General features: G+C 35.6%; 1 protein-coding gene across 5 annotated transcripts in view; it reads left to right on the forward strand.

The window, feature by feature from the left end:
* Positions 1-15,000, forward strand: part of LOC144976698 (NAD-dependent protein deacylase sirtuin-5, mitochondrial-like) — a 26,886-nt gene that overhangs the window by 5,810 nt on the left and 6,076 nt on the right. Inside the window, exons 1-8 of one of the 5 annotated variants that reach the window (XM_078921047.1) lie at positions 2,569-2,699; positions 3,913-3,976; positions 5,100-5,255; positions 6,779-6,877; positions 8,705-8,831; positions 9,384-9,471; positions 11,130-11,307; positions 13,316-13,431. In XM_078921047.1, the coding sequence (XP_078777173.1) occupies positions 2,692-2,699; positions 3,913-3,976; positions 5,100-5,255; positions 6,779-6,877; positions 8,705-8,831; positions 9,384-9,471; positions 11,130-11,307; positions 13,316-13,431 (836 nt within the window). In that variant the 5' untranslated portion in view covers positions 2,569-2,691. Of the gene's footprint in view, positions 1-2,568; positions 2,958-3,321; positions 3,741-3,912; positions 3,977-5,099; positions 5,256-6,778; positions 6,878-8,704; positions 8,832-9,383; positions 9,472-11,129; positions 11,308-13,315; positions 13,432-15,000 lie in introns of those variants that run through there. The other 4 variants (XM_078921048.1, XM_078921049.1, XM_078921046.1 and 1 more) reach the window with 4 other exon arrangements.

Below are 15,000 nucleotides of genomic sequence, written 5' to 3' on the forward strand. Positions count from 1 at the left end.
ACAAGAACCAGGGACTGGGCGGGGTTCCTACCTTCCATAGCGGGCAGGGAGGTACTTGTTTGGTTTTGTCCTGACCTTGGTCGGAGTCCTTGGCTGAGAGGGAAACAATCGAATGTATAGTTATAGCTTTGGGAGATTATATTTTTTTCCTTGTAAATCATCTCTCTGTTATGAACTGTTACTCTTTTCATTTTTAACATATGATTTGCAAACATTTAGGTGTGTTCCTCTTAGTGGGGACCTGTGCTTGTGTCTGGATGAGACTTTTAGGTGATCTCTAAGTACTTTGATAGAGTGCTCTTGGAATGGACACCTGTTTCCTATTTGAACCAATTCCCCTTTGTCTTACCTTTTCTTATGTGCTTTAATTGTAATTCTAGAACTTATTACTATCCCGTTTTCTTCCTGTTTACTGGCGCTGATATGACCTTATGTGTTGCGAGCGCCGTAAAACCCTTTAAAACAAAAAAACAAAAACAAAAACAAACAAACAAAAAACAAAACAAAACATGAACCAGGGACTCATGGATCACAAGTCGTGTGTCATTCTACTCGTCTACAAAGCCGTACATGCTTATTTGTGAACACTGTTCCTCTATTCAACAACATATCATTGTTTACAGGTTTGTCCTCCCCACCCCCCTCCCTCCCTCTCTTACTGTTGTAGATTAGGAATAATTACAATAAACTCGATATTTTAACAATAAAGAACAACTTTAATTTAAATACAACCTTTTGTTCGGCAAATATTATATATAAACAACAGAAATAATCGGGCGTCACGTGCTAAACCCGGATCCACTCGATTTGCAATCGTGCCAATTAATTCATGACTTTCATGCTTTGTGTACTCAGTACACGTCGTTTTCATACCATAGTCGACATGTTGTGACCTCCCCTGACTGGGGTGATTTATTAGTTCATTGTTTCTGCCAACGATATAGACGAGAACTACAAACAAAAAGATATAACTCCCCCCCCCCCACCCCCTTCATTTTAACAAGAAAAAGATTTATTTCCCCTTCAAATATCGACCGATTATGACGACTCCTCGACATGTAAAACGTAAGGCAACTCCATTGAAGTCAGCTTGGCTTAAGGATACGGTCTTTGCTTCGAACCCGAAAGATACCAAGTTCTAATACCCGCTGCGCGGTGTGGCCTTGAGCAAGTCACCTCGCCCTAGCTCAGTTTGCGGCGCTGCACCACAGATTAGTGAGACTCTAGTCTGTGCGCTGCACTGCGGATGACGCCAGGGTTATTCCAGTCTTCCTAGAGACAAATTTCCACTATGGGATGAATAAAGGGAATATTTAAATCGCAGGTCTTGGGGGGGGGGGGGGGTTAGAAATAATTTTATTTGATATCTTAGGTGAAATAATTCTGGCTAAATTAAAAGGAGAAAAGTCATTGTTTGCTATGAGCTAAGAATCTTTATTAAGAGACGCTCTAGAATTTTCGCTCCACTGCCTATAAGTTTGATCCGTATTGCTAAATGTGCGGGGGGGGGGGGGGGGGGGAGGGGGGGGAATCAATATAGACATCCTTCATGAGTTAAAAGTGTTTTTGTTTGTGGTTTTAATTTATTGATTAAAATTTTAGCTAGTTTGGCACTTTCTGTAACTTCACTCCCCCACCCCCCCCCCCCCCAAAAAAAAAAAAACCAAAACAAAAAAAACCCAAAAACCAAAAAACAAAAACAAAACAAAACAAAACAAAACAAAAAACAAACAAACAAACAAAAAACCCAAACAACCCCCCCCCCCCCCCCAAAAAAAAAAAAGAAAAAGAAAAAAAAAAAAACAGAACAAAACATAAGCAACTCCGATTCTAATTCTATTAAAAAAAAAAAGAAAAAAGAAAGGGATCACTCATTTTTTCGACACAAACCACGGCCATGGTAGAGCCGGTAAATTAAACGTTACTTTTACCCAACGAATTTCATCAAAACTTCCTATTTCGATGCTTTTACCCATCTTAGCTAGTGACGTGCTTGATACCCGCATTTTGGTTGTTCAATAACAACCTCTTTGATTAATATGATATGCCAGATGTAAAAAGTGAATTAATAAGAAGAGGAAAGAAAACAGATACATAAGATGAAATAAAGTAAAAAACCTAATGAACGAATGAATAATTTGATTTTGCTTCCCAGCCTAAAACCGTATTTAATTTTCGTTTATGGAACTGTTTCTTTCTGTTTAAGAGACGAGTTTTTTCTTCTATTGATTTATTGCTTGATTTTGTTTTTTTTGCTAGTTTGGTTACTTATTTAAAATGCGCCCCCCCCCCCCCCTCCCCTCCCCCTCCCCTCCCCCTCCCCCACGAAAAAAAGAAGAGAGATTGCAAGTCCAGCACAAAAAATAAGTTTTATTTTTTCTTTTCTTTCTTTCTTTCTTTCATAAAAAAAAATAATATTCAATTTTTGCCAAGGAGTCCACTTGGTTGTCCGACGTAAAACAGTTTTTCAAGATTTTGGTTTTCCTAGCCTTTACCTTTTGGGATTTGGCTGACGAGTACCCAAATTGGCAAAAATCAGCAGTTTAAACTGCAATAAAGTGCCACTTCACAAAATAAAAAAATGAAAAACAAAAAGTATCCAAAACAAAAATAATCGTCAAATTGGTTGATAAGATTAAGATCCAAGAATTTGACTTGCACCTTTCCCCCTGATTGGTGGACCAGGAATCAATGACTGGGTATGAAAGGATAAGAGTCATAATATAATCCTACCCGGAAAAATAAAACGGGAATTTCCTAGCCTACTACAGCATTATTTATAGGCTGACTGCTTGTCACCAGTCTGGGCTGTGATCACATTTTCATTTTCTCTGGGACTTTGAAAGGTTGGGAGACCTTCCCCAAAGCTCTTCGTTCTACCATCTCTTTCAAATGGCGACCGAGAACCAAAACAATGGTCATATTAGGAAAGTTTAAACTTCCACTAATCTATCAAGGTTTGTTCTAGAGTTTTAAAATGTTGCGACTGTTGACAAATTGAATAAATAAACGCATGACAAAAGATCCACGTTGAAAATAAAAACGGATTGAAAGAAATGGTAGAACAAGGAGCTTTGGTAATATAAACATAGAAAATTTTTTTATATAATTTCATCTAAGTATTATGAAGAAAAAGAGGGCAATGTTAATTTTGAAAGTTCGGGGGAAAAACCCCGAACACCACCTGAGTGACGTCAACTTCTCTATTTAAAATGTATTGAGGAGGAGACAGTGGACAGAGTGAGCGGAGATTGATATTTGTAATCAGTTTCAACGCATCAAAATATAATGTTGTGCTTTAAAGGATTTAGTGTGTGTATTGTAATTGAGTAATATTTGTTGTGATTCTGTATATTGTTCCCCACTTCCATGCACCGGGTTAAAATGATGTCAGTCTCAAGGATCAAATAAATTGATTAAATTTTTTACATTGCACTGTACAATCAAACACTGATAAGAAAGGCTCTGCGATTGACACCCCAAGGAAAGAGGAAGCGAGGCCGCCCCAAGGAGACTTGGAGACGTACCGTAGAGTGGGACCTAAAACCGAGAGGTCTGTCCCTCGAGATGGCCCCAAGTATAGCTGCTGATAGGACCAGGTGGAGATCCCTTGCATCGCTCCAAATGCCAGCAGGCCCGTAGAGGATTGAGTGAATGAGAATGGACCGAAATCTCAAAAATTTCGACGCTTTGCATCAGAAGGATGAAAATGTTGATGAACTGGCTAATTTTTATGGCAGGTAGTAGTCCCTGTAGTAAACACACACACACACACACACACACACACACATATACACATACAGATGCTCTTTCTTTTATGGATATAGATTGGATTACAGACTCAAGTTTGTAAAGTTTTCTGATTCCATACTATGAGAATCACTTCACATTTGATTATTTTTTCCCCCACAGATTTAAGCTTATTCGAGCTGGTATTTCATTGTTTAGAAGCCGTGGAAAACATTTTAAAATGGAGGTAAGTTTTTTTTTTTTCATCCCCTTTTCTTCTTCTTCTTCTTCTTCTTCTTCTTCTTCTTCTTCTTCTTCTTCTTCTTCTTCTTCTTCTTCTTCTTCTTCTTCTTCTTCTTCTCTTCTTTTTTTTCTTTCTTCTTCCTCCCTTTGTCCTCCTCCTCCTCTTCCTCCTTCTCCATGAAAGACATAATTACTCTTACAAAGCTTGATTAAGCAGCTTTTATTGAGCAATTTTGTCTCTAATTAAAAGCCACCATACACATAACATAACGAATTTTCAGATTCTTGATCAGCTTCAAATTTCCAAAATGTTTGATACTAAATACTACATGTCTACTAAAATAGTTGAAATTAGAAATAAATTTTGATTAATGAACTTAAAAAAAACATATGTCAAAGAGAGAGGTTGGTGAAGAGGATTTCGTTTTGGATTGTTGCCAAACTTACAGTGGGTTTGATACAAAATACAGAATGTCTGTGTGAAAAAAATAGTTTTGCGATTTCCATTAGGATAATTTCTTCTGTTTTTACAATACATGCTGTTTTTTTTTGTTTGTTTGTAATTGGGTTTGAACCTTAGCTGTTGACCTCATCATTGACATACTTATCCATGTCTTGATACTAATGAAACTTGTGATTGACAGATGCCAAAGCCTTGATTACATTATGTTGGTTGTGGGTATTTAGTTTGGAAACAGGGTCTAGTCAACGTGTTTCCATTTATTTATTAACATTAATAATAATAATAATAATAATAATAATAATAATAATAATAATAATAATAATAATAATAGTAATAATAATAATTATGATGATGATGATGATGATGATAAAAGTGACCAAAAAAAATAAAATAAAACTGCCTTTTCTATCTGCTAACAGCTCTCGACTCCAGACAGATTTTGTACCTCCTGTCATTCAATAACTGAAAATAAGTGAAATTTTGCATTTCGTTTATTTAATTTAAAAATCATTCTTTTTAGCAATGGCGTTTTTGTCAAAGCAAATTCCTGCTCTTCTTTCTTTCTTTTATAAAGAAAGGTGAAGAATATTGATCATTGTGAAATAGATGTGATTATTAATAATTTATGTTTAAAAAATCATTATTATTTATCCATTTTTTTTAGCAATCGTCCAGACCAAGTTCAGACCTAGCTGCATTCCGAGAGGAGTTTGCCAAATCAAAACACATGGTGGTGCTAACTGGTGCAGGTGTGAGTGCCGAGAGTGGTGTGCCGACATTCCGAGGAGCTGGTGGGTTCTGGAGAAAATGGCAAGCACAGGTAACTTACCTCGTTCAGCCACAGTTTGATGAAAACATTGATAGAGATTTAAATTCTTCAACAATTCAGCAGTGGTAAATTTTGGTGAATATAATGACAAATTTACATTTGGAACGTAGTCAATTAATAAATAAATGAATGGATGGATGAGTTAATGAATGAATTAATTAATAGTAAACGAATAAATAGGACTGATGAATGAATGAATGAATGAAAAAATGAGGAACTTCGGAAACTCATCTTGGCATCAAGGAAATAACTGTTACATTTTACTTTTTCTTTTTTAAAAAAGCATTTTCTACTGAGATAAGTTTTGTTGTTATTTTTCCTTTTTTTGTTTTTGACGTGGATCAGATAATAATGATAATAATAATAATAATAATAATAATAATAATAATAATAATAATAATAATAATAATAATAATAATAATAATAATAATAATAATGATAATAATAATAAATAATAATAATAATGATAATAATAATAATAATAATAATAATAATAATAATAATAATCATCATCATCATAATAATCATAATAATAATAATAATATTTATAATAATAGTGTACATTTTTATAGTGTCAACATCTCATGCAATATGAACTCTAGGCATTTTATACAATTACAAAATAGCTATTTGATTAAGACAGAGACAAATTCAATTTTTAAGACGCGATCACATAGAATTACATGCATATGTTATAAATTTACATTAAAAAAAAAAATCAGTCCCAGAAATATTTTCTCTTAAGTAATATGTCTTTAGCCTGCTTTTGAATGCCACTAAGGATTCTGAATTTCTAACTTCAAAGGGTAATGCAAACGAGTTTTCACAGTGTAAATCGCGTACCCTTGTGAAGAATAAAGGAATATATATTGTCCTAACAATCGGGAACCTCTGTGGTGTAATGGTAGCATATCTGACCGGTAATCAGGAGGTCTGAGGTTCAACCCCCAGGCTGATTTTTTCGGATGTTTTTTTTTCTTGTATTTGTCTTGCTTTGTCTGGCAACGTTTCATACACACTTGTATAGATCTTTAACTTCAAAGGGTAATTTATTCCAAGTTGAGGGGCCAAATGATGAAAATGCATATGTGTCAGTGCATGACATAATCAGTCAGAAGATGAAAATTTTGGATTTTCATTTTTTTTTTTTTTCATTTTATACCATAGCATTTTAATCTTTATTTGAAGTAAATCGGAGGATTGTTCATGAAGTTATGGTCAGAGTATGGGAAAGGTATCCTGCTTTTCTCAAATTTCATACTTTTTCAAATGACTAGCTGTAAAATATATTTTGAAGTGAAATTAAGCTTTGATATTTCGGGAAGATGTACAAAAAGGGTTGATTTAATTATGACAGGAACTCATTTTTCATAAAAACTGATCTCCTAACTGAACTTGGCAATATCTCAGTTCAAACTTTTTCAACATCCGACTATGTCATTTACTGTAACATATTCACATCTATGACCAAATTCTTATAAAGGTCCATTTTTCATTTCTCTTCCTCGTACCAGCAACTAGCCAGTCCGGATGCTTTCAAAGACAATCCTTCTCTGGTATGGGAGTTTTATCATTATAGGAGGGAAGTGATGGCAACTAAAAGCCCCAACCCAGTAAGTTAAAGTGATACTAGGCTGCTAGAAGCTGTGGACTGTAAAAAGTAATAAACAAAATTGAATATAACAGCTTCAAATAAGAACAAAATACCAAACACGGAACATTTCGGGCTCAAAACCTTTCTTCATACAATACTAGATTCCAGATAGACGACTGTCGTCTATCTGGAATTTAGTAATGTATCTATGTCTTTATTGTTCCTGGCTGAAGAAGGGTTTTGAGCCTGAAACATTTCGTGTTTGGTATTTTGTTCTTTTTTGAAGCTGTTATACTGGGTGGGGATCCTGACCTCCCATAGCGGGCAGGGGGGTACATACTGTGTCTTCTATCCCCTTATATCTGTTTTCCAACATGCTTTCTGTCTTTGTCTTGGAATGAGATTACTTGGTTTTGTCCTGGCCCTGGCCCGAGTCCTGGCTGGGAGGGAAACAGTCAAATGCATAGTTATGTTTTGAGAGATGATATTTTTTTCCTTGTAAATCATCTCTCTGTTATGTATTATTATATTTATTTTTAATGTATGATATAAGCATCTGAGTGTATTCCTCCTTGTTGGATTTTGTGCTTGTCCGGATGAGACTTATAGGTGATCTCAAACCAAGTACATTGGTGGTATCTCTTGGAATCTACATCTGATCCCTATTTGTTCCCAATTCCCCTTTGTCTTACTCTCTCTTGGGTGCTTTAATTGTAATTCTATAACTTTCGACTATCCCATTTTCTTCCTTTTTACTGGCGCTGATATGACCTAAATGTGTTGCAAGCGCCGTAAAACCCTTAAAAACAAACAAAAACAAACAAGCTGTTATATTAATTTTTGTTTATTACTTTTAACCCGGTAAGTTACCATTTTAATCATAATTGAGGCTAGAATCGGACGGTGTCTTGTCTTACATAGGTTTTACTGCATAGAAATTAATATTTTTCAATTATTTTTTTATTTGGTTTATTTTATATATATTAAATAATTATTCTATTAAAAATGAGCTTTTATATAGCGCTATACATGCTCAAAGCATCCCTAGCCAACAGCAACACTTAACATGTAGGACGAGATATGATGCCTGTAAGGCTAAATTACAATCTTTATCCGACAGAGACAATGCTGATAACATACAGATACTCATTTTACACCTGAGTACAGTGAGATAATGTGAGTAAATAGCCTTTTCCAAGGACTCTAAACCAGACCTTCCAATCTGAAGGCTAGTGTCATACCACAAGACCACACGGCCGCAATTGAAAATGCACCATGTACACTGCTGTCTTAAAGACAAAGACTGTATGTGGCCTCTTATTTAAAAAAAAAAAAAGTTGAGCTTTTATATAGAGCAATATCCACTAAACATGCATTCTCAAAACGCTTTAAAAGGGGTCCCTGTCCAACAGCAACACTTAACATGTAGGACGAGCATCAAATGAAAATTGATGCCAGATTTCATAATTTTAAAGATTTTAAAGTGTTATTTAATCCTTCTGAGGGTAAATGGTTGACTTTTAAACTTAACTGTATGTGTAGGGACTACATTTTATCTCTCCTAAGAATTACAAAATTTAAAATTTTCAACTAGGCAGGCCTGTACAGAACATGATTTTTCTTACTTTTTCCTGATATTTTCTTTGAGTTTGACCAATCGACCAAAACATTTTACTTCTTTTGACAAATTGACATTATCATCACTGCTATTAATGTTATTGAAACAATGCTCTGGACTTCTACATTACGTAATTTCAGTTTCCGCAAAATTGACCTACAAGTTTTTAAGTCGCTTCAATTGTAAGTGTGACAAAATTGACCTTTGACCATCCCATGATTTCCTTAGGCCCACAAGGCAATTGCTGAAGCGGAAAAGAGACTGGCTAGTCAAGGTCGAAAGGTCACAGTCATCACCCAAAACATTGACGAGTTACACAAGGCTGCAGGGTCAGAGGACATCCTAGAACTGCATGGTAAGTACCTGAATTTTTATATGCAGTTCATTTTAGTTCCATAGATTTCGAGAGTGAGAGAAGAATCAATATTGTTACCTGTGAACATTGTTCTCCAAAAAAGCTGTTTTACTAAATGAGTTATCCCCTCATTGATTCCCTTGTGTATGTGAGGGTATAAAGTAGTCCTTCAGAGCAATTAAGCCCATGAATATGGAGTTTATCCCAGTTTCTATAGTGTGAAATGGACAATAGCAATTGCTTGTTATCCTTAGGATAAGACGCTAATCTATCGCAAAGTACTTTCCACTGAATCAAACAGACCCAGCTACCCAATCACTGCTGGTTGGGACTGGGGGGTCAGGAGACAATATTGACTGCTCCCACAATAGATAGATCTCAATCCCTCTGCTTGTGAAGCTAGTGCTTTACCAAATGAGCTATCGTGACTAACCCCCTGTGAGTGTATAATGTCAGTATATAAATAAGTTAGTAAGATATCAGGTTTAAAGCAGATTTGAGTCCTGGCTGTAAAATGTTAAACGGTGTGTCTTTTTTCCCCCACTATTTCAGGCAGCTTGTTTAGAGTGCGCTGCACAAAATGTGGTGACATCACAGTCAATAGAGACAGTCCTATTTGCCCTGCTTTGGCTGGGAAAGGGTAAGTTCTAGATTGAACAGAATGCAATTACAGTGGAACCTCCCGATTACGACACCTCCGAATAACGACAACCTCCTGATAACGACACTGACCCGTGGTCCCGATTTTTGTTCTATTTAAGATCAGTAAAAAAAACCTCCAAATAATGACGCACTTTTTGATAAAACCTCCGAATAACGACATCGTTTTGCGATTTTCAGCAGTTTTAGTAGATATCTGATACTAAAAATATACCGAGTATGAGTACTCAAAAGTTTATAAAAACGATTCCTGCTTGAACCAATGAGAACATAGCTTTTTTTGACGAATCTTGGCTGATATGCATTAATAAAAACCAAGGTATAAATGTAAGTGTAAGCAAGGAAACACAAAATCTTGGAAACTGTGATATTATGTGGTGATAGAAGTAGTAGTGTAGTAGTATAGATAGTAGTAGTAGTAGCAGTAGTTAGTAGTAGTAGTAGTAGTAGTTAGTATAGTAGTAGTATAGTAGTAGTAGTAGTATGTATGTAGTAGTAGTAGTAGTAGTAGTAGTAGTAGTAGTAGTAGTAGTTTTCTGTGGAGGAGAGGAATTTTGTTTGTTTTAAAGGGTTTTACAGCGCCTGTGACACATCTATGTCATATCAGCGCCAGTAAAAAGGAAGAAAATTGGATAGTAAAAAACATTCTAGAATTACAATTGAAATGACATAAGAAAAAGTAAGACAAAGTTGAATGGTTTAAATAGGGAACAGGTGTAGATTCCAGGATCACACTATCAGTGTACTCAGTTCAGATCACCTAAAAGTCTCATCCAGACACACGCACAAGAACCCTCTAAGAGGAATACACTACAATGTTTTGTCAATGTTAATAAAAACTGGTCCCGGGCCTTACCACGCCCACTTTGTCCGCCATCTTGGAAACCTCTAAATAACGACACCTCCGGATAACGACATAAAAACTCGGTCCCGTGGCATGTCGTTATCGGGAGGTTCCACTGTATATAAATATGAGACGATTCTTCTTGTCTTGTTATTAAGTCGCAACTCTGTGCTTCAAAGATAATCGTGGCTATGATTAACAGATTACTTGCACTGTATGAATTCAGAATTGGTTTTATTTTTCTATTTTGGGCAATAATTTTTACAAAGTTGAGCTTTTATATAGCGCAAGATCCACTAAACATGCTCAAAGCAGGTAACATGTTGAACGAGACATGACGCCTGTTAGGCGATATTACAAGTTTTTCGACAGAGACAACACTATTGATGACCAGGTACTCATTTTACACCTGAGTACTGTGAAAGAATGTGAGTAAAGAGCCTTTTCCAAGGACTCAACTATGCGCCGAGCAAAGCTGGAACTCAGGATCTTCCAATCCGAAAGCGAGTGTCATACCACTAGACCACATCGCCGCAATAATAATAAAAGCAGTTAATCATAATGAATGTGGTGAAACTATGGAGATTCCTTACAGTGATTTGCCAGTATTTATATGCCCATTAGCATAAATTTAACATGCACTGTATGGAAAAGTTTTGATCCCAAACCCTACATTTTTATTCATTCAGTCATTGAGGGCAAATTTTAAAAAGAAAAAGAAACAGATAAAGACTCATGAGTTCTGAAGAATCACTCTTAAACTACTTCTCCAATTCCCCTTTTTTTTCCTTCAGGGAACCAAATCCGGAAGCTCAGGATGCCAAAATTCCTGTGGATCAGCTACCCAAGTGTAAAAAGTCAACGTGTGGCGGGCTCCTCAGACCTGATGTGGTTTGGTTTGGAGAATCCCTCAACAAAGCTGTATTGGATCGAGCGTTTGAAGAAATCGGTGCTTGTGATCTGTGTCTAGTGGTGAGTGCAATCTCTTGGGCATTTGTGAGAGTATTTTTATCGGTAGTGCTCCGAGCCTCACTTGGCGCATAGTTGAGTCCTTGGAGAAGGCTCTTTACTCACATTCTCTCACCTTACTCAGGTGCAAAATGAGTACCTGGCTGTTAACAACGTTGTCTCTGTCAGAAAAATTGTAACATCGCATAACATGCATCATGTCCCGTCCTAAATGTTAACTGTTGCTGTTTGCCAGGGATCCCTTGTAAAGCACTTTGAGCACATTTAGTAGATATTGCGCTATATAAAAGCTCAATTTGTTTAGAATAATAAGAACTGTGGAGCTAGGATTCATTCTGATAACTGTAGCATTAACCAAACAGAGAGTAACAATTGTTCGCTACTTTTTAGATTAGTCACTGGTCTATTGCAAAGTTCTTTTTGCAAGGTGTCAGAGACCAAGCTACCCAATCATTGCTTGAGGAGAGCTGGGTCGGAAAAGCTGTAGTTGCCCTTAGGACCGAACCTTCTTTTGCTTGTGAAGTGAATATTCCACCAAGTGAATTATTGGAATCCTATTTTGTGAGAGAATGAATGTCGAAAATTGGGGAACAGGCACTAGCATACCTGCGGAATCATGAATTTTTCATAATTTTACGAATTCTTGACAAATACCATGGCCAAATACGAAATTTTATGGAAAATTACAAATTTTAAATTCTTAGTAATACTTAAGTAATAATAATAATAATAATAATAATAATAATAATAATAATAATAATAATAATAATAATAATAACTACTACTACCACTACGACTACTACTACTACTACTACTACTACTACTACTACTACTACTACTACTACTACTACTATTACTACTACTACTACTACTTACACTACTTAATAATAATATTAATAATAAATAATAATAATAATAATAATAATAATAATAATAATAATAATAATAATAATAATAATAATAATAATAATAATAATAATAATAATAAGAACTACTACTACCACTACGACTACTACTACTATATACTACTACTACTACTACTACTACTACTACTACTACTATACTACTACTACTACTATACACTACTACTACTACTACTACTATTATGATAATAATAATAATTATTATTATAATACTGTGGTTGTTCGTACACAATTGCAGAAATTACTAATTTCCTTGTTAAATTACTAAAAATTGACATAAAAATTACTAAATTTGAAGTTTTCAATTTGGCAGGTCTGCACGAGTGCAATATATAAATCTGAAAATTTTTTTGTGTAACACGGTGCTGTACATAGCAGTTGGAACAATAAGAGGACAAAATTATCCCCCAAAAATCACATCTCCTCAATTTGGGATTGGTTTTCAGACCTCCTGTTTGCCAATTCCAAGCTCAAATTCCATGATCTAGTATTCAACAGTCAGTCACCATCTTTCTATCCTGCATCCCAATATTTGTAGTATATTTTGTTCAAATTCGATGTTAATATGGTTATTTTTCAAAATAAAAAAAAACGAAAACAAAACAAAAATTTTAGCTTTTACATAGCGCAATATCCACTAAATGTGCTGAAAGCGCTTTACAAAGGGTCTCTGACCAACAGCAACTCTTAACATGTAGAATGAGACATGACGCCTGCTAGGGATATTACAATTTTTTGTGACAGATACAACACTGTTGATGGTCAGGTACTCATTTTACACCTGAGTACGGTGAATAAAGAGCCTTTTCCAAGGACTCAACTATGTGCCAAGTGTGGCTTGAACCCAGAACCTTCCGATCTGAAAGCAAGTCTCATACCACATGACCACATAATGAAAATAGATGAGCATTGAAGCAAATTCCTGGGTGTGAAGTTTAGGGGACTCCAAACAAAATGTAGATTAATTACTTTGTCAAAATCATAAAATACATTACTGAATCTTGTTGTGAGCTATTGCCTCATTGCATATCCCCCCCCCCCTGCGCCCCCTTTCCCCCATCATCTATTTTTGAAAAAAAAAAAAAAAGGTTGGGACCTCATCTGTGGTATACCCTGCTGCCATGTTTGCACCAACTGTTGCTGCAAGGGGAGTAACTGTGGCAGAATTCAATATAGAAAGCACCCCTGCTACAGACCAATTCGGGTAAGTCTTAGCATTAAGAAAAACTATTTAGAATTGAGCTTTTATATAGTGCAATATCCACTTACTGTGCTCAAAGCGTTTTACAATGGGTCCCTGACCAAAAGCAACATGTAACATGTAGAACGAGACATGACACATGTTAGGCAAGAATACACTTTTTTTTCCGACAGAGACAACGCTGTTAACGGCCAGGTACTAATTTTACACCTGAGTACGGTGAGAGAATGTGAGTAAAGAGCCTTTTCCAAGGACTCAACTGTGCGCTGAGCGAGGCTCGAACTCAGGACCTTCCGATCCGAAAGCGAGTGTTATACCACTAGACACATAGCCGCACCAGAAAGGTACCTGAATTTGACATCTGTGTCACTGTTATAAATCATATGAAGGACGAGAAGAATGAACATGTTGTTCAATATTTATTCACAATGGAAACAGATAATCATAAATCAACAGAGATTTAGAAATGACATAATCTTGACTCCTTTCTACTCTCTCGTTTTTTTACTATTTATCTAAGAAGTGTGAAACAATTAAGTTACCATCTCATTTTGTTTTAAAGGTAATTTCGTCTTTTACTTAACCCATAATAAATGAATACATTTATCACAGTCATTGTGGTGGAGATGTTCAGTCTTGGACTGATAACAAGATCTAAATTCTGGGTGGGGTTCCTGACCTCCCATAGTGGGCAGGGAGATACATACTGTCTTCTATCCCCCTATATCTGTTTTCCAATATGATTTCTGTCTTTGTCTTGGAATGAGATTACTTGGTTTTGTTCTGGCTCAGGCCTGAGTCCTGGCTGGGAGGGAAACAGTCAAATGCATAGTTATTGTTTTGGGAGATGATATTTTTTTCCTTGTAAATCATCTCTCCATTATGTATTATTATATTTGTTATTTTTGTATGATGTATTATGTAAGCATTTGAGTGTATTCCTATTTGTTGGATTTTTTGCTTGTGTCCGGATGAGACTTATTGGTGATCTCAAACTAAGTACATTGGTGGTATGCTCTTGGAATCTACATCTGATCCCTATTTGTTCCCAGTTCCCCTATGTCTTACTTACTCTTGGGCGTTTTAATTGTAATTCTATAACTTTTTACAATACTATTTTTTTCCTTTTTACTGGCGCTGATATGACCTAAATGTGTTGCAAGCGCCGTAAATCCCGTATAAACTAAACTAACAAGATCTAAATTAGGTCCAAGTTTTCGAGCCCACAATCAGCTATTTAGATTGTGTACTTATATGAAAGGCATTATGCACATATTTCTTTCATCCTGTCCAAAATAAAGTTTTCTCTGTCTGAAACTGTTATTAGCACCTAACAGGCTGCACATCTTGCCCTCTTAAATGTTAGCTATTCTGCGTTCAGCAAATTAAAAAAAAAAAATATAATGTAAAGGGCATCGTCTTTAATACTGATAAACGTTGTATGAATACAATCTTTTTTATGTCATATTTAACCAAATGCTAAAAATTATACTTTTAAAAAAAAGAAAAGAGTAAATTCCCTTTATTCATACCATAGGGGAAATGTCTCTTGGGTCTATTCCAAGAGAAGAC

This window comes from Berghia stephanieae, chromosome 7 (assembly GCF_034508935.2).
Source record: "Berghia stephanieae isolate SIO BIC M18660-M18661 chromosome 7, UCSD_Bste_1.3, whole genome shotgun sequence".
NCBI classification, from domain to species: Eukaryota; Metazoa; Mollusca; class Gastropoda; order Nudibranchia; family Aeolidiidae; genus Berghia; species Berghia stephanieae.